Consider the following 24,858-nt stretch of genomic DNA (forward strand, 5'->3'; position numbering starts at 1 on the left):
AATATTAAAAAAAAAGCATTGCCTAAACAAATTATTCTCAGAGTCATAAACTTGCCCATGTCTAATTAACATTTATGTGAAGTTGAGACTGCAGTTCAGATATTCTAACTACAAGTACTACAATATTAACTATTATGCTAAACTGCATAATATTAAGAAGCATAGATAAAACACCTAGCAAATCAAGAAAAAATTAGCTCCCTTCCACCAATACCTTACTTGGGGAGACAAAACATAATTATTTTGCCATCTTTTTTCTTGGCTCATACATAGGGCTCATTTCATCTAATTAGTGAAAACTGAATCAACCAAGGTTAGGAGTATAAACTTTTAACCACAAGGTTGCTTTCTGAATAATGATGAGGAGAAAAAAAAAATGTCTATTAGAATAGTTATGGTAGGGGCGCCTGGGTGGCTTAGTCGGTTAAGCGTCCGACTTTCGCTTGGGTCATGATCTCACAGTTCATGGGTTCTAGCCCCGCGTCGGGCTCTGTGCTGACTGCCAGCTCAGAGCCTGGAGCCTGTTTCAGAGTCTGTGAACTCCCTGTCTCTCTGACCCTCCCCTGCTCACGCTCTCTCTCTCTCTCCTAGAAATAAATAAAACATTAAAAAAAAATTTTTTTTAAAAAAAGAATAGTTATGGTAGTCTTACATTTTCCTTACAAAAATAAAAATTTGATAAACAGACTGATTAGTTTTGATTACATAAAGAAACAAATATATCCCTTACCCCCAACACAAACACTCTACAAGTACTTCAATAAAAGTATCCAAAACTAAAAAAATCTCCCACTCCTATTTTTGTTAACATCACCACTTATCAGATGTATCCTTTACACCAAAGTTCCATATCCTATTTTGTCAGCACCACTTGATCATTTTGCTTCTCTAAACAGTATCTTGAATCCAACAGCCAATCTTCATTCCCACTGTCACTGCATCTGTATTTCCTACCTGGAGTAACCAAATGGTCAAACTAGTCTTTCCTGCCTCAATATTATCTTTTGCTATTTACAATTTTCCATTATGCTTCTAGTGTTTTTCTTAAAAATAAATTCAATAATTTATTCAACCTTATCAATTTATTCAATAATTGACTTTTATATCAATTATTCAATTGCTTCCTATCATCTACAGCAGTTTTCAAAATGTATTCTTAAAAGACTCAAGACTACGAGGCACCTGGGTGGCTCAGTCAGTTCAGGCTCAGGTCATGATCTCACGGTTCATGACTTTGAGCTCCACACTGGGCTCTGTGTCTGCAGCTCAGAACCTGGAGCCTTCCTCTCTCTCTGCCCATCCCCTGCTTATGCTCTGTATCTCTCTCTCTCGACAATAAATAAACATTAAAAAAAAAATTCAAGACTCAACAGAAACACCTAATAAAGCAGAAGATCGATAGAGAAGTTTCTCTTGTCATCCCTCTTCTTCAACCTTTAATCACAGTTGCTCAGTGTGTCTATACGATTAGAGATGTTTCATGCCTTTATTTATTTGAACAGCTATTTCTCCTACCTGTAGTGGTATTCCTCCATGCCTCTGGAGAGGAAACCTCTGAGGCAATCTGAAAGATGACAAAGATATAGGAAGGCCACAGGCAGTTTCTTGTTTCCCTCTCTTTTATTACAGTACTTTGTATACTTTAACCTGTACCATGTTTTTCTTCACTTACTAACACCTGTGCCCTTGGACTAATAACTTCTCTCACCTTGCTTTCCTCATCTATAAAATGAGGATAAGTAAATACAATATCTAACTCTCAGAGATGTTGGAAGGTTAATACAAGAAAAGGCCTAGAAGAATGCCTAGACATTTGATTGATTCAAATGTTAAATACAATTGTTTTTACAAGTAATAGCAGCACTACCACTACTTGCCTATGTGGATCTATTAAACTGAGCTGTAAAGGGTTAATTTTACAGCTTACCATAAAAACTCAATATTGGAAGGAATTAGTGTACATTTTATAATATTCAGTGAATATGGTCAATTATTTGTTATTATCCTCAGGTTAAAATTTTCATCACCTGGTGACTTCAGCTACTTCCTTTTGCAAGAAATATTATTTAATGTGAAGTCTCTAAATTCTTTAGAGGATGCTTTTTGCAGAAAATTAAAATTAAAAGTTTATTTAATTTCTTAGAAGTGGGAGGCAAGTTCCTTTTCCCTAATATATTTCAATAAATTTATCTAGCCAACTGTGATGGTTAATGGTATGTGTAAATTTGGTAGGGCTAAGGAGCCTAGATATGTGGTCAAATATTATTTTGGATGTTTCGGTGAGAGTGTTTTTTGATGAGATTAACATTAACATCCACATCTGTGGACTCTGAGTAAAGTAGTTTGCATTCCATAAAGTGAATGGGTCTATGTATGCAGTTATTTCAAATCCTGTTTAAAACAAAAGACTGAGCTTCCCAGAGCAAGAGAAAATTCTGCACCAAACAGCTTTTGGACTTGAACTGTAACACTGGCTCTTTCTTGGGTCTCCACCCTGCTAGCCCATCCTGATGATTTTGAACTTGCCAGCTTCCATAATCACATAAGCCAAGATCTTAACTCTTTCTCTCTATATAAATAGATATACCCACCTACAGGATGTATGCATATATGTATGTGTCTATATATATATTTGAAATTTCATATATATATATGAGATTAACTTGCAGACCAGGTTTTAATCATTTAAAGGAAAAAAAATCTTTATTTGGAAAGTTTAGAATTAAAAATATATATTTTATGTGTATGTATATGATTATATAAATTATATATACATATAAATTATATGTACCAAGAAATTAAAAATCTCTGAAGTTTCATTTTACTTCCTTTATCCCCTTTTGATAACAATGTGTTATCTATACAGAGTAAAAAAATTGAAAGGGGATAATTTATGGCAGTTTTATTTCAAGTTTCAAAATTGTATTTTTCATATGCTTGAGACATAAAATTTAAACCATGTACATGAATACAAATATAAACAAAGGTGCTTTAAACACTGATAAAATCCAGTTACAATATAATATATATTTTTAAACTAAGTTTTCTATTTTTATAAGATAGTAAAAAACTAAGTTCATTAAAACGTGCATAGGGAAATGTAATAGTTAATGATTTGTGTGTGATTTTGAAGGTTATGTGTTAATGACACTTAAAAATCCATATACAGGTGCAACAAATAATTTATAGTAACACTTTCCTTCAGTTATTAGTTTATTCACTGTAACTCACAGAAGTTCCAGGAAGAGTCATCATTTAAGGAACTCTCCTGCTTAGAATCACAACCAAATTTTAAACATTTGGTCAGAGGAACATGAAAATGCCAGGTCTTGGCACAACAGGTGAAAAGAAATAACCTACAAGGTAGTATACTTCCAATGAAGACAATCTTAACAAAGCTCCAAATCAACCTTTCGGGGAAGTGGTACCTTACTCTCATTAAAGAAAAGTCCTTACTGCTGAGGGCACTGGGTCTCTGGAGTTGATTTGGAGGACACATATAGAATAGGGTGTGATTTCTTACAAGTTTCTTTTTCCAATTTGCTTGCAGTTTCTTTCCCTTCTTTAACTTCTGTTTGAAGCCTTGATTCAGCAGCTAACCTACAGGCATTAAAGCATCCACTCTGAATTCAAATATGGTTAAGAAAAATTACAGAAGAAACAATTTTCTCATATAATAGCCTCTAATGAGACATAATTTTTTGTATGTATATGAAGAAAACATTATAGTTGACTCCAATACCATTAAGAAAACGAAGTCACTGCCTCTTTAAAAGAAACTTTTTATATCAACAGACTTAATATTTTAAATGTCCAAAGAAATATTTTTAAGGTTGAGAAAAGTCATGACAAAGCGTAAATTAAAGAATTAATATATAACGGCATGTCTATTATAAGCACACCTAACCAAAAAAATTTGAATGCTAGAGCACAATTTTAATGTTAACGTGACAATCGAAAGGCAAACACAAGATAAAAATAACATGGAATCCTACGCTGAATGAATACACGCCAGTTTGTCTCATGAAAACAACACAAAACTTAAATTGAATTTCAACTAGCAGAATAATAATTTAAGAAAAAATAAACAGTGGAGAGACATTTTAAAAGGTTTATAAAGCTTTTATAGCAAGAGAATCAATTAAATTTATAAAGCATGCAAAGTGAAGTCCCCAGTAAACCCCTATTTTACTGTTATAATATTATCATAGTATTGTGTGTCTAAGTTAATCATGCAGAGAGCAAAAGGCTGGAAACGGTTTGAGTTAGCAGATGGACTCACTCATACACAAAAACAAACGTTTTGTGGTATTTTATTTGTTTTTGTTTCACTAGTCAGACAAAATTCCAACATGCTACTTAATTTGAGTCAAACAAGTAGCTAAATACATTTGCTTAAGTAATTTTTATCAAGCAAAAAGGAGCAGAAAAAGAAATGATGACAACACAGATAGCAAGGTCTGCACTGATCAATTCTGGAACTTAACCTTAAGAAATACACAACGGTCAAGTACACTTACACAATGAATCACATATATACAAACACAGCCTACTGAATTCAGAACTACTTGGAACTGGGGTGTGTGTGTGTGTGTGTGTGTGTGTGTGTGTGTGTGTGTCTGTGAATGACATAATTTATTTGAAGTTACGTCTTTTTTTTTGAGAATGTTAGGCTTTTATTTTATGGCACTTATAGTCATAATGTTATTATATAAAAATTCAAGGAATGGAGTAATAAATTACAGTAGATCCTTGAACAATCCTGGGGTTAGTGTTGCTGACCCCTGCACAGTCAAAAATCCTCAGGTAACCTCTGACTCCCCCCAAACTTAACTACTAATAGCCTACTGTTGACTGGAAGCCTTACCCATAACATAAAAAATCGATTAAAACATATTTCATATATGTATCATATACTATATTCTTTTTTTTTCCTTAAATAGTTTGTCAAGTTGGTTTCCATATAACACCTACTGCTCATCCCAACAAGTGCCCTCCGTGCCCATAATCCCTCTACCCCTCTCCCCCACCCCCATCAGCCCTCAGTTTGTTCTCAGAATTCAAGAGTCTCTCATGGTTTGCCTTCCTCCCTCTCTCCAACTATTTTTCCCCTTCTTCTCCCCCATGGTCCTCCGTTAAGTTCCTCCTAATCCACCTATACATGCAAACAACATATACTATATTTTTATAGTAAATCTACAGAAAGGAAAATGTTAAGAAAATGATAAGAAAAACACATTTACAATAATGTATATATATATATATATATATATAAAAATTTGCATGGAAATAGATATGCACATTTCAAACCCATGTTGTTTAAGGGTCAACCGTACTTCTCTTAATAATAATGAGCTCACTGTACAGTACATTTAGTAGCACTGAAGACTTATTAAAAAAATCAGGTAAAACATACAAAACAGCCTTTTTACAAAGGTGGGCTATGCCTTACTATATTAACTCAAATGCATACTAGTAAAATGTCTTATTCTGTATCCTCCCATCAAAGACTCATGTAGCCTTAGTAGTACCTTAAAGATCTCCTTTCAATAAGCAGACAATCTAACCTGTTTTCACATCAATATGCTTAATTTTTAAATATCTAAAGATACTCATTTTAAATGCATCTATCATTCCATTGTCTACAGACATCCTTCATCATCTATTACCTTCTCCATTCTCATACATTTCTTTTTTCCCTACCCTTCTTCCTGCTGCACTTACCCTGAGCTTGTATCTTATTCTACCCTAACCTCAGCCACTGTTAACCTACCTTTTCCTTTCACTCACTTTCTCTTACCTTCAGATCTCTATTATTTTAACTTGTTTTAAAGATAAGGCCCTTAAAATGTTAATTCCTATAGACACATGTCTGACACTTCTTCTTTGAGTCTCAAACTCAAACATATAGAAAGTAGAGGCTTTGAAGTTTTGATATAAAAATGAAAATGAATTACCTTTGATATTTAAAAATGTCAAAAATCAAAGCTGATTCTTGTAGACTTAGGATAAACAATTTCAAAAGCCATAAAAAAGTTTCACCTAACAGTTTCCAGAAGACTGAAATTTCTTAGAACACCAGCAAGCCCTTTTAGGAGGTAAGTTAATTTTTCTTTCATGGTCACTCTTGAGTGAGGGGGAAAATAACCAACTGCACATTTCTTCAAACCAACAAAACATTCAGAGGTGTACTAGACTGTGGTATACCTGTTTCTTGAAATAGTGAAGTGTAACTCTCAAAAATAACTTTCTTATTCAGGAATCCTTTCCCTTTGCAATCATTTTAGTTTTTCTTAAAGTTTTAAAAAAGTTGAAGGTAGGCAGATGAAATTGGGGAATTACACTACATGCAATACTAAGAAAATAGATAAAGAACCAGATAGCATAGTTCATGCAGCGATAGAGAAGGGATGGAGAGGTCTGCTGGTTGCCCTGAGGAAAAAAGGACACTGACCTGGGAGAATTCGGGGTGTTTCCACTTCTTTCACTTAAGAGTTCCGAGTCTGCTGAAACTCCTATAAGTTTTACACATTTCTTTTCCTTCCTTGGCTGAATATCCAGGGGCAGACTTTTGTGAGGAGAGAGAATGACTTCTGGTGTATTTATAGAAGCTGTCTTTTCTATCTGCAAGCTGTTATTTTCTGAATTGCTGGGACAGCACTGTGCCTCCTCTCTCTGAGGTGGTAATCTACAAACTTCTTCCTCTACAGCACTTTCGGCACAGACACTGTTGGGGGTGGTGATATCCACAGGTAGGACCTCACGTCTCTTTTTGGGCACAGGCACTTCAATTTTCTCTGAGAATAAAAACATTAAAAATATATTAAGTCATTAAGTCAAAGCAAAGACACAGTAAACATAAAAGGATAGAATTAGTTACATTGTTTTTTCCTTTCCTTTTCTTCATTCTTTTAAAACCCACTTATCTCTTTATTGAAATACATTGTTTCTGTCTTTTACTCTTTTTTTAAACTTTAAGATTTTTAATGTTTTACTTATTTCTGAGAGAGAGAGAAGCAGCCTGAGCAGGAGAGGTTCAGAGAGGGAGACACAGAATCCAAAGCAGGCTCCAGGCTCTGAGCTGGCTGTCAGCACAGAGCCCCACGCGGGGCTCGAACCCACGAACCGTGAGATCATGACCTGAGCTGAAGTCGGACGCTTAACCGACTGAACCACTCACGCGCCCCTATCCTTTTTGTTTTTAATGGACTTCACTAATTATATCTTTTAAAGGTTATCTGGCTATAAATTTTCCTTGGGAACTCAAAAGATTTGGCTCTCTGAATGAACACTTAATATGTTCTCTTCCGATATTGTGATAAAGTTACAGAGGGCTTTGTAAGTCTTCAGCTTGGAGGTAGGAAGGATACAATGGCTAAGAGTCAAGGAATGTAGATACAGATCCTCATACTAGTACTCTGCAGCTGGGTGACCTTGAGAAAGGTCATACTTAACCTCTTGAGCTTTATTTTATCTGTAAAATGGGGATTAAAAACATCCACTCCACTCAGTATTGTGTGTTGTAACGATTACATGCGAAGAAAAAGTCAAGTTCTCTATGGCAATTTGTGCCTATTAGCCCCATCCAGAAAATATATTAAAAATCTGAGTACTTCTACTGTGGATACCTCCCAAGTTCAAACCATAGTATGTCTCAGTGCAGACTACACAGCAACAGCCTTCTACCCCCACTGCCTAATGTAACATCATTCCACCCCCTCTGCAGGTCTATTTACAGTCACTGAATTAATTGTTCTAATACCTTTCCCTATCCTCATACCAATGTGTTTTTCATTTTCAAAATCAGAATTGTTAGTAAAGTTGGGAGAAACCATGGTTGGACATGGGGTTGGTGTTCTTGCTCTACACTGCTCTTTTTAAATCATTATCTTCCCTTTCTCTTGCATCAACTAGATTCTCCCTGAATCAACTAGATTCATAATACTTTCCTCTGTTTGCAGTGTTCAGTTCAGCAGACCTTTGAAATTCATAATGTATAATTTTTAAGTAGGAAAGCCTATTAGAATCAGTGAAGGAAAAAAGGATGAGAAGAGCAGCCTTTTAAACTATAAAAAACCTTACTATTGTTGACAACCTCCCCACTACTGTTGAGAATGACATGAGTCACAGATAATAATGAAGATAGTCTTAGGTATGTGAACAACATAGGAGCAAAAATTGGCTGAAAATCTACAACCTAAAACATGTAACAACACTTTTTTTTTTTTCTCTAAGAACCATCACGTTATTAGCCTTTTTTATTTTTGGCCTTTTATTTTTTAATTTACAAGCAGACAGTAAAACTATTCTTTTCTAGTATATAAGATGCAGAGCCTATATATTAAGGCTATCTTCTACCTCAGTGATTGGACTTGCTACTTTAATATCTGTCCTACTAGTCTTCCTCAATAATAGAGCCCCCAAGAACATATGCAATAATATTGTAATAACTTTCATGGTGAAAGACTTATCATGGGTGGGGGGGGAGTCATTTTATAATGTATAAATATTGAATCATTATGATATACCCCTGAAACTAATAACATACTATGTGTCTATTACATTTAGGGAAAAAAAAAATCCCAAGATGTAGTTGGGAATATAGCCCCTGAGAATCAAGATTGCCTTTCTCAGCTTTTCTGAGGTAAGGTCACATGACTCAATTCTACTCAAGGATTATACTGATGAACAATGCAAATGAAGCCTAGATCCTGACACTCTGACCTGTCCTGGAATGTCTCTTCCACACTTCTGTAAGGGGAAGAATTAATACTTATCTTGTTTAAATCTCCATTATTTTAGGTTTTCTATAAATAATATTAACTAATACAGTGCTCAAATATCAGTTGCCTCAACAAAATCAAACTCTTTGGTATTACATAAGATGCTGCAATCTTAAATGGAAAAGTCTCTAAGGTTTTCAAACCTTATTAGGTTCTAATATACACATATCCAACAGAATGTCTATCATATTCATACATACCCAGTACCCAGTTCTCTTTGAATTTTCGTACATATTTTGTAGGAGTAAATCTGTTTTATTAGATATAGATACATAACCACAAATTATTTGTAATGGGATTTGCATAAAGCTGTAATAAGAAAAGAACTTGATATGATTTCTCAGGGCGTCTCATAATTTAAAAGACAACATAAATGAGATATGCATACCTTCAGGTTCATACTTCAGTTTTAACTCATCTAATTTAGCTCTCAGTTTCATATTTTCACTTTGGGAGAGCTGGAGGCATCTTTCATTTGCAAAAAGTTTTCTCTCAATATCCAAAGCCCGTTGGCTCTCAAATAATGCTTTCATTCGCTGTATAGACAATTCACCTTTAGTGCTTTCATTTTCTTTGCTATATAAATACAAAAAGAATAATCAAGAAATATTAAAATAACACACACTATATTTATACATAGTGTGTATATATACACACTATGTATAAATATGTATATATATGTGTACACATATATATACATATATATACTAATGCAAATCTTTTCTCATGTATTTGAACTCTTAGACAAAAATACATTTCTTTGGGGTTTTAGGTAAGAAAGAAACAATAAACAAAATAAGCTTTAACAATAGCACTTTCTTTTTTTTTTTTTTTAATGTTTTATTTATTTTTAGGAGAGAGAGAGAGACAGCGTGAGCAGGGGAGGGTCAGAGAGAGAGGGAGTCACAGGCTGAAACAGGCTCCAGGCTCTGAGCTGGCAGTCAGCACAGGGCCTGACGCGGGGCTCGAACCCACGAACCGCGAGATCATGACCCAAGCGAAAGTCGGACGCTTAACCGACTAAGCCACCCAGGCGCCCCAACAATAGCACTTTCAAATAAAAAAATACATTCTTCAAAGGAAATGGACAAAAGGGCAAAATATTATTTCCACGGTAATGCACATACAAATAACTTCCTCTAAGTTTTAAATTAGGTGATATTTATTCCTGAAAAATTTAGAGTATGAAAACATTTTCTGTGTTAAAGTTCTTTTTACTTACCAGTCTAAAAAGCTAAACACAAAGAAATTAAAATATTTAATTATTTATTAAAAATATTTTTTCTTCAATAACCAGCACTAATTATATCTTCAATATATCTCATGTGCCACAAATATATTTTTGTTGCTCTTCTCTTCCGGAATTTCTTTTGGCAATTTGAAAACAAAAATTTATAGTCACTAATACTATTTACTACAAGCCAAAAGTGTGGCCATCTTTCCAACCACCCAACACTCACTTTAAGTTGTCAAGCTTTATCTGAAGTAAATCTGTATAGTAGGTGTTATCTTCTGGAGTGTCAGAGCTGACGGGCTGCTTAGATTCCGTACTTTCATATAAACTCTAAAGAAAACAACAATTCTATTACTCACAATGAATAACACATTAGGTTAATACAGTTGTCCTTTGAAGAACACAAGATTTTTGTAGTTCTGTTTTGTTTTGTTTTAATTTTTTAATGCTTATTTTTTGAGAGAAAGAGAGACAGAGCATGACTGGGGGAGGAGGGGAGAGAAGGAGACACAGAATCTGAAGCAGGCTCCAGGCTCTGAGCTGTCAGCACAGAGCCTGACACAGGGCTCAAAGCCATGAACCATGAGATTAGGATTTGAGCTGAAGTTGGACGCTTACTGACTGAGCCATCCAGGCACCCCACGAACAACACAGGTTTGAATGGCAAGTGTCCACTCATGTGAATTTTTCACAGTAGAGTAATGTAAATGTATTTTTTTCATCCTTATAACTTAATAACACTTTATTTTTTCCAACTTACTTTTTGCAAGAATATGGTATATAATGCATATACTAAATATGTGTCAATCAACTGTTTATGTCATCAGTAAGGCTTCCAATAAACAGCTACTAATAAAGTGTTGGGGGGTCAAAAATTATGCGTATTTCTGACTGTACAGGGGTGGGCATCCCTAACCCCTGCGCTGCTCAAGGGTCAACTGATTTAAGATATTCAAACCAAATCTGGCTGCATTATTCAAGGGGTAACACATACCTTAAATTTCTCTAGATTTCTAATTTCACCTAAGAGGTGTTTAATTTCACCGTTCTTCTGCTCCAGCATGGCAAGCAGCCTCTCCTGTTGCTCAAACTCAGTTTGAGATCCTTTCATTTGTAGCAATGTGGCAATTTGTAACTGGAAAAAAAAAATTACAATCCCACCCCCATGCCCCACAGAACTGAGTTAGGGAGAGGAAAATTCTGATGATCACATTTTTGATGTAATGTATATTTTATACTATATTACCTTGAACTCAGTTTGGAAACAAAACTAGGTATGTCTAATTTAATAATCTAATAATTTGAAAATGTTTGTAGCAGTAAGTTTAGTTACAGATATAACTGAGTACTTATTTGAGTATACTTAGGAGTAGTAACTGATATCTATAACAAGTATTTGTACTTCTATGAAACATAACATTGAACTGAACAGGCTATGATCCAGAAGCATTACTTAACTGGTAAATAAACGTGCTCAAATCCTGTAATGTTAGACTTTACTCATCATATGCGCTGTCATTAAGGGTCTGATGGGGTTTTTCTAAAATTTTGATTAACTTCAATAGTATTAAGTGGGAGAAATTATGAAGCTACTTACATTTATAAAGGTGAGATTCACAAATGACAAGGATAGAAAGCAAAGGTAAACGTCATCTAAGGACACTGAGGGAATCTTCAATATAAATATAAAGAAATTTTTTTAAGAGCAGGAATCAGTTTACCTAATAATGACTCCACCTAAATCTGGAGTTGCATACCAACTGAAAGGAAATTAACTAGAATCTAAAACTATCATTCCTTTCTGCCTTCAGAAATTTTTGAAGTTCTAAAAGGTATCAATTAGTTTAAACATAGTTTTGAGTAAAGGAAACAATGATACTATGTTCTAGTAATGGTTACAAAGACAAAAAGATGACTTCTAACATTTTTAAGGACCCATATTTTGTTCCACTTCAGACAGGAGTCTAGACACATTTAGCCTAAGAAGATTCAAAATGCTACTTGTTTCTAAGGATAGCTTAGAATATCATGGGAATGTTGGTAGATTAATAGTAGCACAACAAACATTGAAAGAAAACAAAAAGCAAATGTGAGAGAATTTAAAAAACTTTAAATTTTGGATAGGGGAGAGCCTCAGTAAACCAGGCAGCACAATCAAAATCCTTAAAAGCCACAGCTATTTATTAAGTCAGCACTCCCTTATAAACCAAGCACCGGGTAAGCAGTTTACTATGCTTTCATTTAATTCCAGGACAATTTAAGAGGGAGGTTCTATCATGTCTATTTCATAGATGAGGTGACTGATGTTCTGAAAAGTAAAAATACTTGTCTAAGGTCCCATAGCCAACAAGTGACAGAACTAGGATTCAATCCCAAGTTCATCTAACACCGAAGTTTAATTATGACTTAACATATTTCTTTGTAAATCTCACCATCCTAAATAAAAGGCTGGAAGCTCTTCCAGACTTCCAGTTACCAGTTAAGCATAACAGATCAGGATTCTAAAGGCTGGGTACAATACTACAATCTTTATAACTTCTACATGTTTTTCTGTTACTTGCCTGTTTGACTAAAATGACCAAACAAACAAAACCAAACAAACAAACAAACAAACAAAAAACCCTTAAAATCAAAAGAGCCTATATGCTTGACTTAAGGAACTGTGAGAAAAGGAAATCTAAATCTCACTCTTTAATAAGCCTTTGCAGGAGGACTGAAGAATGGTGAGAGAGCTAGTTTCCATTGAAGTAGGAACTTTAGGGCTGTGCTAAGAGATACCAGGCCAACAGCAGGAAATAAAAACTTTTCAAGCTCTTTTCCCTACTACACAAACATTTATATATTTCTGGCAAATCTATTGAGTAACCATTAAAAAAAAATCTATCAATGGATGCTAACTATATTACTCCTAATATTTACTAAAGGATTAATTTTTCAAATAAAATATAATAGATCTTTTAGTAAATTTTAATATAGATTTCTTTTCTAAAATCATGTAGTTCTAGAAATAACTAAGTATGCTCTCTGAATGAAAAGATGCTTTGATATATTTGTACATGTAATATGGATACAAAATAGGTTTAATAAATTTCAAATGATAACTCTATACCTTCATTCTCTGCATCTGTTCTCTATTAAATGCATTTTGCTTCTTTAATGACTGATACTTGACTTTCATACTGATGAACTGACGTTCCATTGCTGCCCTTCGATCTTCCACCTAGAAAATATTAACATGTGTAATTATTCTTTTATTAAGTGAAATGCCAATTTAATCAATGGAGTATTTGTTAGGTACCTCTGCAAACAAAGAGTTGCCTTTACTACTGGGGTCCAATGCTTGCTGGAGGGCCTGGTCTAATTGCACCTGAAGATCCTGATTTGCTACACGAGCTTTCTAAATTTAAACAAAAAAACAAAAACAATTTAGCTAACAGGGGTTAAGTTAGCTTAACAACTTAATAAGTTGTTCTATAATAAGGAAACAACTTATTATAAATTGGAAAAGATAATGTTACTGTAATCACAGTACCTCTAAGGCATTATAGTAAGAAACTGCTTCTTTCTCTCGCTCCTCTTTTTCTTCTTTAAGACGGTCTACCTGGCGCATTAAATTAGTACTAAGAAGTTCCAGTTGTTCTTGTCTGTACTGTAGTTCATTTACTTCTTCTTTGAGGGTAGTCTATTCAACAGGAATTGAAAAAGAGGAAATTCTCCTCAATAAATCTTTCATTTAGCAGCTGCTCAGTTTATCAGCCATGGTTCAAAACTAAAACTAAAGAACTAGTCAAAGGTTGTAAGGTACATCAAAAAATAATAAAAATTATTAAATTTTTCAGCAGGGAACAAAATGAAAAGCTATCTTTCTCTCGTATGAATTTAAAACTTTAATTTTTAATTAACCTCAGCCTATAATGAAAAAAAAACTACATTCATATGCATATCAATTTCCATGAAACCAACATTTATATAAGACTTTTAGACACAAACTAGGATCAGAATTAATGACTCTAAATTCTTCCAGAGGTTTCATTAATCTGAAAGTAGTCTGCCTTACATAATCACATAATTTAAAGCTTTAGTATGCATCCATCTAAAAACTCAATAAAATATTTTTTAATTAGTTACATCAAAATTAAGCCAAAAAGTATTTTAGCCTTAAAACTATAACAAAACCATGTAAGAAAAGTATACAGGAAAAAAAAAAAGCCCTAAGAACATACATGCCATAAAAATTACCTTTATACTTTCCATTTCAGTCAGCTCAATTTGAAGAGCCAGCATCTCTGAAGACATACTTTCATGTACACGCTCAGACATTATTCGCATTTCTTCTGATTTACTTGAGAGGAGTTCCTTCTGATGATCTACTTTGTGCTTCAGCTGCTTTTCACTAAGCCTCGCTTCATCTAATTCTGCTTTCAGTTTTTCCAACTAAAGTAAAAAAAGGTTGCAATCTTAAAAAATCAAAAGGTAACTGAAGGTCAGCAGAATATATAGTTGCAGTACAAATTATTCTGGTAACTGCAGTATAACTATTTGGAAGACAGTCAAGCTGAACAAAACTAATTACACTTTCATATAATACTAACTCTTGGGAAACTAAAAATATATCGTTTAAAGGGAACAAACTTAGAGAAGAAGAATGAAGTTTTAAGGTAAAGCCTACATTTAGCTTATTTCATTCCTCGTAGGTAAAACTAGTAAGTGATGTATCAACCATTACTGGGTTATTATGAGCCTCTCAACTGAGATCAGGTGGATAAAACATTTAGCATAATACCTAGCATTCAGTAAATGATTTCTGTTGTCAATAAAAAAACTTCTGCTTGATGTTCAGGTTATAATTATCACCTATATTGAATTATCTTCAATTGTGTATCAACTTCCTTAGACTATATCCTGATATTTGTTTTCTATTTAAAAACATAAGAGCCTCTTGACTTGCTTTCCCTTTCCTATTTTCATAATGTGAAAAAAAAATTTCAGCTCAATGATCTATGTTCAAATGACTGACTGACCCAAATTTATTACATGATGAGACTACTAGGGCTTCCTATTTGGCCAAGGCTAGGCATCTTTTCATAGTGATACACTTTGTCTTACAAACATAGAATAGTCCATATAAATAATCACAGTGTAAGTCTGAACTCTTGGCCACTTTGGCTATTGTGTAACGTGTGAATGGTATGAATAGCAACGATAGAGACAGGCTACCTGGATAGAAGGTTACAATAGTAATCTGAAGGAGAGATGATGGACTAGAATGGTAGCAGCATAGACGTATGTTTTATAGATCAAATTGTTACAACTTGTTGATAGATTATATATGAGAGAGAAGTGAAAGATTTAAAATAAAACGTCAAAATTTTGGTACAGGCGACTTGAGAACATCTATTAAGACTAAAAATATTTTTTGATTAATTTAGTCTTTGCTCCAACAAAAGCTGTCTCTCATATAAGTGGCCTTGCCTCAGACTCTGAATATTTCTTACATTACTCTTTTTTGTTTAGATAATGAAAGCCACTGCTAAAATGAAAATAATGTGGCGGGGAGTGGGGGAAGAAGAATGCATCATTATCAGTCATGGATGTCTCAACTTAGATTAGTTTCAGACAAGGTGGATTGCTGTTTGCCAGAATGAATGTAAGACGAATCTAAGTTTCACATGAAAGCATATTTTGATAGTCATGTTTGTCTGACTATCCTACATTTTAGGAAAAAATTATAACCAGCTCAAATATATAATTTCAATGACATCATTACTTACAATGAGAAAACATATAAAAAGAGAGTCAATTTAAAGAAATTAATTAACAGTATAGATGGTATACACATATAGAAATCTTAAAAGATACTACATAAAACAATGAAAATTAGAAAACAGGCTTCTGAGAAAATAGGCAAAAAGTCAGGAGAGGTTTTATAGAAAGGGCTCTGGAAAGTAGGGGCTCTATACAAAGAAGAGCCATGATAAAGGTTATGGATTCCTTAGAAGTAACCTGAAGGCACTGGATAGTTGGGGGTACCAAAAAAGAATGGACAGTTTGTTTTTATGCATGAAATGAAGCCAGTATAACATGTCATTAGACTAAGTACAGCTTCAGTTCAAGTCTTGACTGATTTCTGTCGTTTTGTCCAACTTAGTCTGTTTAAATATTGATTTTTTCATCTGTTAAACGGAGACAATCATGGTATCTTCCTTAAGGAGATGTTGTAAGAGGCACATCGTATGTTACTGGTTTACCTTCAATAAACTACAAGGTATCAATCCTAATGTATGTTAATTAACAATAAATAAACTACCAGTTTCTTCTGTAGAATTACAAAGTGTATCACTAGTTGCAGTGAAAACTCGGAGACTAGTCTTTCTAAAAGGGTACTGCCATACTAAGCACTATGAGCAAGGTCATAGTGGTCTCTAAACTAAAACTCCATACAAATACCCAGTTAATGAAATTAAATAATTGTATTTAATCAGTACAATGCTATTAATACAAGTCCCCCAGGCAAATTTGTTTCTCAGTTTTCCCACTCCCAACATTACGACGACAGAGCCCTTGATCTCAGCTATTTCGAATAGATGAGATTAAGAAAATCATCATCACCTCAAATTTACAGATTGCTAATTCCATAAGCATGAAATATTTTTGTTTTGACACACAGAGATTCAAACCTTATTTTTTAGTTCATTCACTTCCTGTCCATGGCTTCTGCTTAGTTGTTCTTTCAATTGCTCCAGCTGTGTTTTTTGTTGCTGTTTAATAGCTTCACATTCAGAGCTCAAACTTTCCAACATTCGACTCTTAAGCTCAACTTCTCTCTGAAGAGTATATTTCTCTTGTTCATAATTCTGAAAACAGATTTAATTATAATTAAGTTACATAAAAATAACTTAAAGCCATCATATATAAGCAGTTCTCACCTTGAGCTGTTTCATTCCTGTTTCACCTCTTTGCTGCTTTCTATGTAACCAGCACGTATTAGATCTGAAATAAGTATGCAGGTAATCAGTCCTAAGAAAAGCCCTGAGTCTTTTAGTCCGTGCTATTCATGTGGTAATTGCTTCTATGCCCTGTCAAGGAAGTAAAAGGTGTTCATGGACTGTCAGCATGTCAGGTAATCTCTGCTAGGGTGAAGAAAAACAAACAAACAAATATTTAATAGCACTTTAGTTTTCCCAGTGAAAATTATTTGGTTTCATAATGATATGCTCTATTTATGACTCTGAAAATAAAATAGTGGACTAGGTGAAAAATGAACTACTGAATTAGCCCTTACTTTCCTAATGTAGTCATCTGAGAAATGTTCACAAATGGCTTCTCAAATGAATACAGTGCAGAGACAAAAGGAGGACTTAGGAGGGCTTTTGCTTCTGACAGGGAAGTTTAAAGACTGGAAAAGGCATTAGTTCAAAACACCTTCAATAAGCTTTTAAAAATAAGGTAAAATTAAATAAGAGAAAAATAAGCAAGTTATTTTTATTTGCTATACTTAAATATTGAGATCAAAGTTTTACCATATTACTGAGCACTTACTACATACAACGGAAAACAGATTCATTCATTCTTTCAATAAATGTGTGCCAGCCATTATGGATACAGCAGTGAACAAGAAAAACAAAATTCTCTCTCTCATGGAGCTTACAATCTGATTTAACTAGCTGAACTAGTGAATGACAGTAACTCTACAAATAGTCAGGGAAGGCCTCTTGGCTGAGGTAACATTTAACAGAAATGTAAAGGGTGATGATTCAATTCAAGGGTGGGGGCGGGGAATGAGCAATGCAGATGAAGGCAACAGCTCACGTAAAGCCCATAAGGCAGGACTAATATAGCTAAGAATAAGGGAAAGTAGTTAAAGATGAGGTCAAAAGGTTGTCATGGGTCACATCACATATAAATCTGCAAACCCAGGAAAAGAGGTTGGATTTTGTTATAAATATAATCAGAAGTCATAGTAGTGTGTGTGTGTGTTTAGTGTTTATTTATTTATTTTTGGGAGAGAGGGAGACAGAATGTGTGCACAGGAGCGGTGGCAGGGAGAGAGGGAGGGAGAGAATCCCAAATAGGCTCTGTGACACACTGTCAGTGCAGAGCCTGACACAGGACTCGATTACTTGATCCCACAAACCATGAGGTCAGTCGTGACCTGAGCCGAATCAAGAGTCAGATGCCCCCGTAGTAGTGATTTTAGCAGGGCTGTAACAAGATCTTTTGTTTAGTTTTCAATGGCCACTTGGCTACCTTATGAAGAATGAATGGTATGAAAGGCAATGAGGGAAGCAGGCAGCCTGGTTAGAAGCCTACAGTAGTCTAGGGGATAGATGATGGTGGTCTGGATTAGAATGGCAATAACATAGATGGATGGTCAAGTTCTTAGAGCTGCCTAATGGGTTAAACATGAGAAATAAGGGACAAAAAGATACTTAATAAAACTCTTAGAAATTTGGCCCAAATTATATTTAGTAAGTAAGCTAAACTGCAAGAGAATGTTTTGTTAGCAAGCAGAGAATCAATGATTATCTTTGAGGTGTCCATTAGTAAGCAGCTGAATGCACAAATCTAGACTTTAAGGGTAAACTAAGGACCTGGTATAGTGTCTTAGGACATTTTGATATTATTTAAAGCTATGAAATGAGTGAGATCACCAAGGAAGACTGCAGACAAAATAAAACCTAAAATCCAATATGTGTTAAACAGAACAATACCTTAAATTTTTCAAATTCAGAACACACAGTCTGAAAGAATATTAGGAATTCATTTACTTCAGTCCCTTTTATAAGAGATGGGGGTAATAGGAACTAGAACTAAAATCTTCAAAAAGGAATCAAACTAATATTAATAATTTCTAGACAATAAAAATCTTCAATAGCTAAGCACAGAGGAGCTAATCCTTATAAACAGGAGTCCAGGTTCCTACCTCAGTCATGGTCATCATTTCATTACGACATTTATCCAACTGATTCTGCAATTCATTTTGGCTCTCCACTAGTTGTAAACCATATTGTGCAGCTTTTAGTCGCTCTTCTTCAACCTCTTTGAGCTTGCATCGAAGATCTGCAATTATATCTGCCTCCATGATTTTTTTTTTTGCTTCTGGTCTACTGTACACAGAGGAAATGAAAGTACTTAAGGGTAAACAAAATACTCCGTACAATGAGAATAATAAAAAAAATAGATATATCTTTTTCCCTAATACTACTGCCATATGAAAAAAAAAAAGCATCAAAGATTTTATTCCTGGTTTTAAATGGTCAAATTTGCGTTCTTGTTCTAAGAGGAAGGTCTTGTTAATTCCATTACCTGATTTGAGACCAAATCAAACAGAGGGAAGGGAAAAAAAACCAACAACCTGAACACATTTGTTTCTAAGAAATGCAGGTAACTGTTCAGTTGTGTCCTAAGCTTCCTTAAATGCTGAGGTTGGATGGGTCTTATGCATCACTAAACAGGTAATCAAGAGAACAATGAAAGAAGTTAAGAAACTTTATAGCAACACAACTGCTACTTAAAATATAAAAAGGCAGCTTTGATTGAGGTTTGTAAGGCAAAGAATATCAGGTCTATAATTTTTCAAAACAGTGTTAACTTCTTGAACACATTAAATTTTCAACATTAAATTTGCTTTATTGGTAACAGGGTCACTAGTATTTTCCTAGTTATTCATACAAAGACAAGCAAAACAGAATCATGTTCAGAGTAATTGAAGAACATTTCTCTCTAGATTTCTAATCAATGACTGAAACATTATATATAGAAACATTCCACTGTAACTCAACCTTATTCATGATCCTTTCCAAAATGGTCCCAGTCTCTTAGGCCAGATTTAAACTCAGCTTTGCAGTCAAAGAACAATAGGCCATTAATAAGGTGTTTGCCCACTCTCCAGTCAATGTAGTCATTCATTTGCCAAATATTTCTTAAAGCCTTATGTGCTGAGCTCCATTCTGGGCATTTGAGATCCATCAGAATCCAAACTGACCAAAAGAAAAAGCACTCTTCTTTCATGGAACTTACCTTCCAGTGGGAGAAGACAAGAAATAGTAGTATAATAATTAAATGCATTAAAGTGGAAATAAAATTTAAAAAAAAAGAACAGGATAAGGGAACTTGGAAGAGGTAGGAGTGTTGTAAGTAGGATGAAGTCTAAAATAAGTATTGGGAGAAAAGCCCTCAAGTGACTTCTGAGCAAAGCCTTGCAGAGTATAAGAGAATTAGGCATGTACCTCTTTCCAGAAAGAAAAGGGAGTAGAGGTAGAAGGGTAACGTTAAAGTGGAAGGAAACCCAAGAAATGAACAAGAAAGAATTTAAGTCAGAGAAAAGAATAGGCTTATCAGGCCATTGCAAGGACTTTGGCTTCTACTCTGGGTGATATTGGGTGTCATTGCAAAGTCTGGAGTAGAGAGCTGATACATTTAAAAGGATCATTTTGGCTACTATGTTGAATAGTTTGGAGGGAAGCAAGTCGGAAGCAAAAAGACTAAGTGACCAAGGGAGATGATTGCTCACATAAGGATGATTGTATAGGAGGTGGGGAGAAATGGTCAAATTCTTCATGAAGGTTGGACATAAACCCAACATGATTTTCTAACAATTAAAAGTGAGGTATATAAAAAAGAGAAAAGTCAAAAATATCTCCAATGCTTCTGGCCTGAGCAACAAGTAGAGCAGATTTGCCATCAGTTGAAGCATCAAAAATTAGGAAGAAAAATTGTTTTTAAAAAATCAGGGACTTGGTGTGTGTGGGTGGCGCAGTAAGTTAAGCATCATGATCTCACAGTTCATTAGTTTGAGTCCTGCATCAGGCTCTGTGTTGACAGTGCAGAGCCTGCTTAGGAGTCTCTGTCTCTCTCTGCCCCTCCCCCATTCTCTCTTTCCCTCTGTCAAAATAAATAAACTAAAAACAAAACAAAACTCAGGGGCTTATGTTTTGGGCATGAAATATGTCAAGTAACCAGTTGGCTATACAAGTAGAAGGATCTGGGCTGGTAATATAAACTGAGGAATTATTAACATAAATCCTTGAGCCTTGGTGTCACCAGAGTATGAGCATAATTAAAGAGAAGAGGACCCAGGTTTGAGCCATTAAGAGGTGGAAAGAAGACAGCAAAGTATACTCAGGCATGACCAATGAGATAAGAGGAAAACCAAGAGCATGTATTATCCTGGAAATCAACTGAAATGGGTTGGAGAGAATGGTGGGAAAATAGGAAACAAGTACAGTTTTGCTGCAAAGGAGACTAGATAAACAGGGCAGTAGAAGAAGAGGGAATAGGTTTGTTTTTCAAAGACAAAAAAAAATTAGGAAAAAATAACAGCACACTTGTATGTATGGGATAGATTCAGGAGAGAAGAAAAACTGATGCTAGAGAAGTCATGGGGAACTGCTAGAGAGATGAAAAGAGAATGAGGTCTAATGTACAGGGACTGAGTTTAGAAAGGAGCATGAATATTTCACCTAAAGGGAAAGCAAAGTATATGGGCACAGACACTGAGAAGTAGGTAGATTAGTGGTGGGAGTCTGCACAAGTGCTCTTCTAACTGCTCCAATTTATCAGTGAATCAAGAAGCAAGGTCATTAAGTAAGAACGAAGATGAAGGAGATACATAGTTTTAGAAGACAGAAGGAAATAAAAGGTATCCTACATTATCCAGGGCTAGCAATTACTGCTCTAAAATACAAGACCTTTCCAGGGGTGCCTGGATGGCTCAGTTAAGTGTCTGATTCTTGATTTCGGCTCAGGTCATGATCTCATGCTTCATACGTTCAAGCCCCACATCAGGCTACACCAGCTCCATGTGCTGTCAGCTTGGAGCCTGCTTGAGATTCTCAACCCCTCTATCCTCCCCTACTCACTCACAGGCACTGGCTCTCTCTCTCTCTCACACACACACACACAAAATAAAATAAACTTTAAAAAGTTCCAAAGCCTGGTGATGGGGCTAGGCACTAATTATTGCATTAATAATAATATATACTTGTTGAGGATTTACTATTTGCCAGGCAGAGTGCTTCAAATGAGTTCTCTCATTTAATTCTCTTGATGGACCTAAGTTAAATATTATTATAATTGAAATTTACAAAAAGAAAAAGAAAAAAAAAAGGGAGCTAGCCTTAAGACATCCTGGCCAGTAATGTCAAGGAAGCCAAAAAACTAGCTCTCATTCATTCAAAACACTTACTAGAATTTCTATTGTGTGTTGGGTACCAGGTACTATGCTATTGCTGAGGACACAATGATGACCCCCAAACTGGACAATACCCCTGTCTTCTTGAATCTTACAGTCTATTAGTGGAAAGACATTAAATCAAATAAATACTGTAAAGTTTTTGCGAGTGTGGTGAGCGCAAGAGGGAGAGATGTATCAGGCTATCTGAGCCTATAACATGGAGGCACTGCCCTAAACTGGGAAGTGGGGTGGGGACAGAGTAGGGTAAGTATAAACACAAAAGGCTTCTCTGAGGAAGTAACTTTTCAGCAAAGGTCTAATGGATGAATAAGAGTTAATCTATCAATCTGCAAAGAGGTAGACGGTTGAATAACTACAGCTAATAGGTGCAGGACATTGTACTTGGTGCTTTACATATGTATTTAATTCTCTCAACAACCCTCTTAAGTATAGTTCCCCCATTCACACAGGTGCAAACTGAGGCACAGAAAGGTTTGGTAACTTGGCCAGGGTTATCAACTAGTAAGTGGCTGAGATGGGAACAAGGGTCCAGCTCCAAAGCCTGGGGCTCCTAACGACTCTTCTGCCTCTCAGAAACCTAACAAAATATTTAGGAGGCAGGGAGCTTGGGGATTCAGGCTGGCTGCCTGAATCTTACTCCGCTTCCACAACTCACTGGCAGCATGAGCTTGGACAACTTACTTAAGGTCTTCTTTACTCATCCATAAAGTAGACAGTAACATCTACCTAACAAGGTTTTTGAGACTATTAAACCAGCTAAGGGATGAAAAACAATTAGAATCTCACACGCAGCTGTCTGGGGCAGCGATGTCCAACGAAAATAGAATGCGAGCTACATATGTTATTTTTAATTTCCTAGGAGCCAGGTTAAAAAAGTAAATACGGTGAAATTCATTTTAGTAATATTTTATTCGGCCCAATACACCCAAAACACTTTCATTTCAACATGTAATCTCTATAAAAATTATTAACGGGCTATTCCTCTTTTTGTGTAGTCTTCGAAATTCAGCGTGCATCTTACATGTTACGACGCTTCTCGATTCAGACTGTCACTAGTGGCCAGTGGCTAGAGTAGCACCGGGCGGACCTGTTATCACCCCGCCTTGCGTACAGACGCAGAACACCCGGAGGTGGCAACCCGGCCCAACGGAGGACTGAGACCGGCTCGGAACCTGGTTGAGAAGAACTCCGGGTTCCGCGGAAGAAGTTATTCCTGCTAAAGGCCTCTGCCGTGACCCAGCCCCAAGTTGCCTTAGGCCTCGCTTTCCCCATTCCCCAGAGAACTCCCTTTGCCACACCCACAGCTCCTCTCCACACGCACCTCCCTCCAGGACCCTTGCCCCTACCTCTCTCTTCACCCCTTCCCCCTGCGGCTGCAGTCAGCCGCTCGAGACGAGGGCTCACCGCGCCCAGGTACGCCCCACTTCACGATCAGAGACGTCTGCCCATTCACTCAGCTAGTTCTCTGGTAAGCGCCGGGGCTTTTTGAATGCTGTTCCCGCGAGAACTCACACGTCTCGCGAGATGTTTCTCCCAAGCCGCGCGCTAAGGAAAAACAGGGAGGAACCTCCCCAATAGAGCAATACGCTCCTCCCTACTGCGACTGCGCAGATGCTTGTGGCGAACCTAGGGCTTTGCGCAGGCGCAGTCGTAGTTCTTTAGCTAGTGTGCTTTATCCCCGTTTGTTCTCCCACGTGACTAATGGTGTCTGCTTTTAGTTGCTGTATCGTTTGTTTCTGTTTTGTTTTGGCGCCCTTACCTTCTGGAGAAACAGTGCCACTAAAAGGCGAGATGGTGGGAAAATCTGTGGTGTGCAGAAACCTTCCTACCGCAGATTGGCTGGCTTGCGCTCGACGGCCATGCCCTCAGGTTATCTCCCCATGGTTCCAGCACACTGAATCAGTGTGACAGAATCAGCTACTATTATAGAACAGGATGGCAGGTATCATTATAATGGCGTTAACATTTGTCAGTACGGTGCTAAATTTTGTGCGGATTATCTCAGTTAAGCCCACAAACAGCCTTATGAGGTAGGTATTCCCCTCTTTCGATTAAGGAAAACAGCCCCAAGAAGAAAGGTATATTTGCCAAGTGAAAGAACTAGAATTTGAACGAATGCAGTCTCCTGCCAGAGGCCAAGCTCTTGCTTATGAGTTTAAATAACGAGTTTATGTTTTGTAAGCCTGGTGTCTATTCATAATTCAAAAATTTAAGCAATCAGAACAATAGCCAGCATTTACTGAGCACTTCTGAAATCTAGTAATTGTTATATGGGTCATGTGCTTTGAGATCATCTTTTTCTCCTACTGGAGCCCTTGACCACAGCTCTTCTCTTTTTCATCATTGGTGTTTTTCTTCCCTGGTGGGTCTTATCAGCAAATAAACATACTTTAATGACTTACATCTCAAAAAATTCTAATTTTCCTTAACTCCAGCCAGCTATTTGCTTCCCTAGATAAAATTCCTGGAAAAAGAAATTGAGACTGGCTATCTTCATAATTTACCTTTTCTTCTTACATTTTTTCTCCCTTTGGGTTTGGGTCCCCACAGGTCCAGTAAAAAATGGCTCTTCTCAATGTCACGAGTAACTTCTGTCTTTCGAAATCTATTACTTAGTCCTCACTTATCTTGTATTATGACAGAGT

The 24,858-nt window shown here is 35.9% G+C and overlaps 1 protein-coding gene across 5 annotated transcripts; it reads right to left on the reverse strand.

Annotated features, from left to right (window-relative positions):
* Nucleotides 1-3,195: 3,195 nt before the first annotated feature.
* Nucleotides 3,196-23,694, reverse strand: SPDL1 (spindle apparatus coiled-coil protein 1). Of its 5 annotated transcripts, XM_077757344.1 has the most exons (12): nt 23,560-23,694; nt 18,941-19,124; nt 16,695-16,871; nt 14,257-14,451; nt 13,550-13,699; nt 13,316-13,414; nt 13,127-13,237; nt 11,012-11,152; nt 10,244-10,347; nt 9,172-9,359; nt 6,455-6,797; nt 3,196-3,600 (listed from the first exon to the last, which is right to left on the reverse strand). In XM_077757344.1, the coding sequence occupies exons 2-12, from the start codon at nt 19,097-19,099 to the stop codon at nt 3,453-3,455; spliced, it is 1,815 nt and encodes a 604-aa protein (XP_077613470.1). In that variant the 5' UTR covers nt 19,100-19,124; nt 23,560-23,694; the 3' UTR covers nt 3,196-3,452. The 5 variants fall into 5 exon arrangements, with proteins under 5 accessions (XP_077613470.1, XP_077613471.1, XP_077613469.1 ...); XM_077757345.1 differs by lacking the exon at nt 11,012-11,152; XM_077757343.1 differs by lacking the exon at nt 3,196-3,600 and having other exon boundaries at nt 6,256-6,797; nt 18,941-19,121.
* Nucleotides 23,695-24,858: the final 1,164 nt, after the last annotated feature.

Source organism: Crocuta crocuta, unplaced genomic scaffold, assembly GCF_008692635.1.
Source record: "Crocuta crocuta isolate KB4526 unplaced genomic scaffold, BGI_CrCroc_1.0 scaffold131, whole genome shotgun sequence".
NCBI classification, from domain to species: Eukaryota; Metazoa; Chordata; class Mammalia; order Carnivora; family Hyaenidae; genus Crocuta; species Crocuta crocuta.

Bases quoted from the DNA above. Each gene is read 5' to 3' on its own strand.
- SPDL1 (XM_077757343.1), bottom strand. From the start codon at position 19,099: ATGGAGGCAGATATAATTGCAGATCTTCGATGCAAGCTCAAAGAGGTT. The intron at 16,872-18,940 runs GTAGGAACCTGG...ATCTGTTTTCAG, and splicing joins AAATGATGACCATGACTGAG to AATTATGAACAAGAGAAATA. The intron at 13,700-14,256 runs GTAATTTTTATG...CCTGTTGAATAG, and splicing joins CTGAAATGGAAAGTATAAAG to ACTACCCTCAAAGAAGAAGT.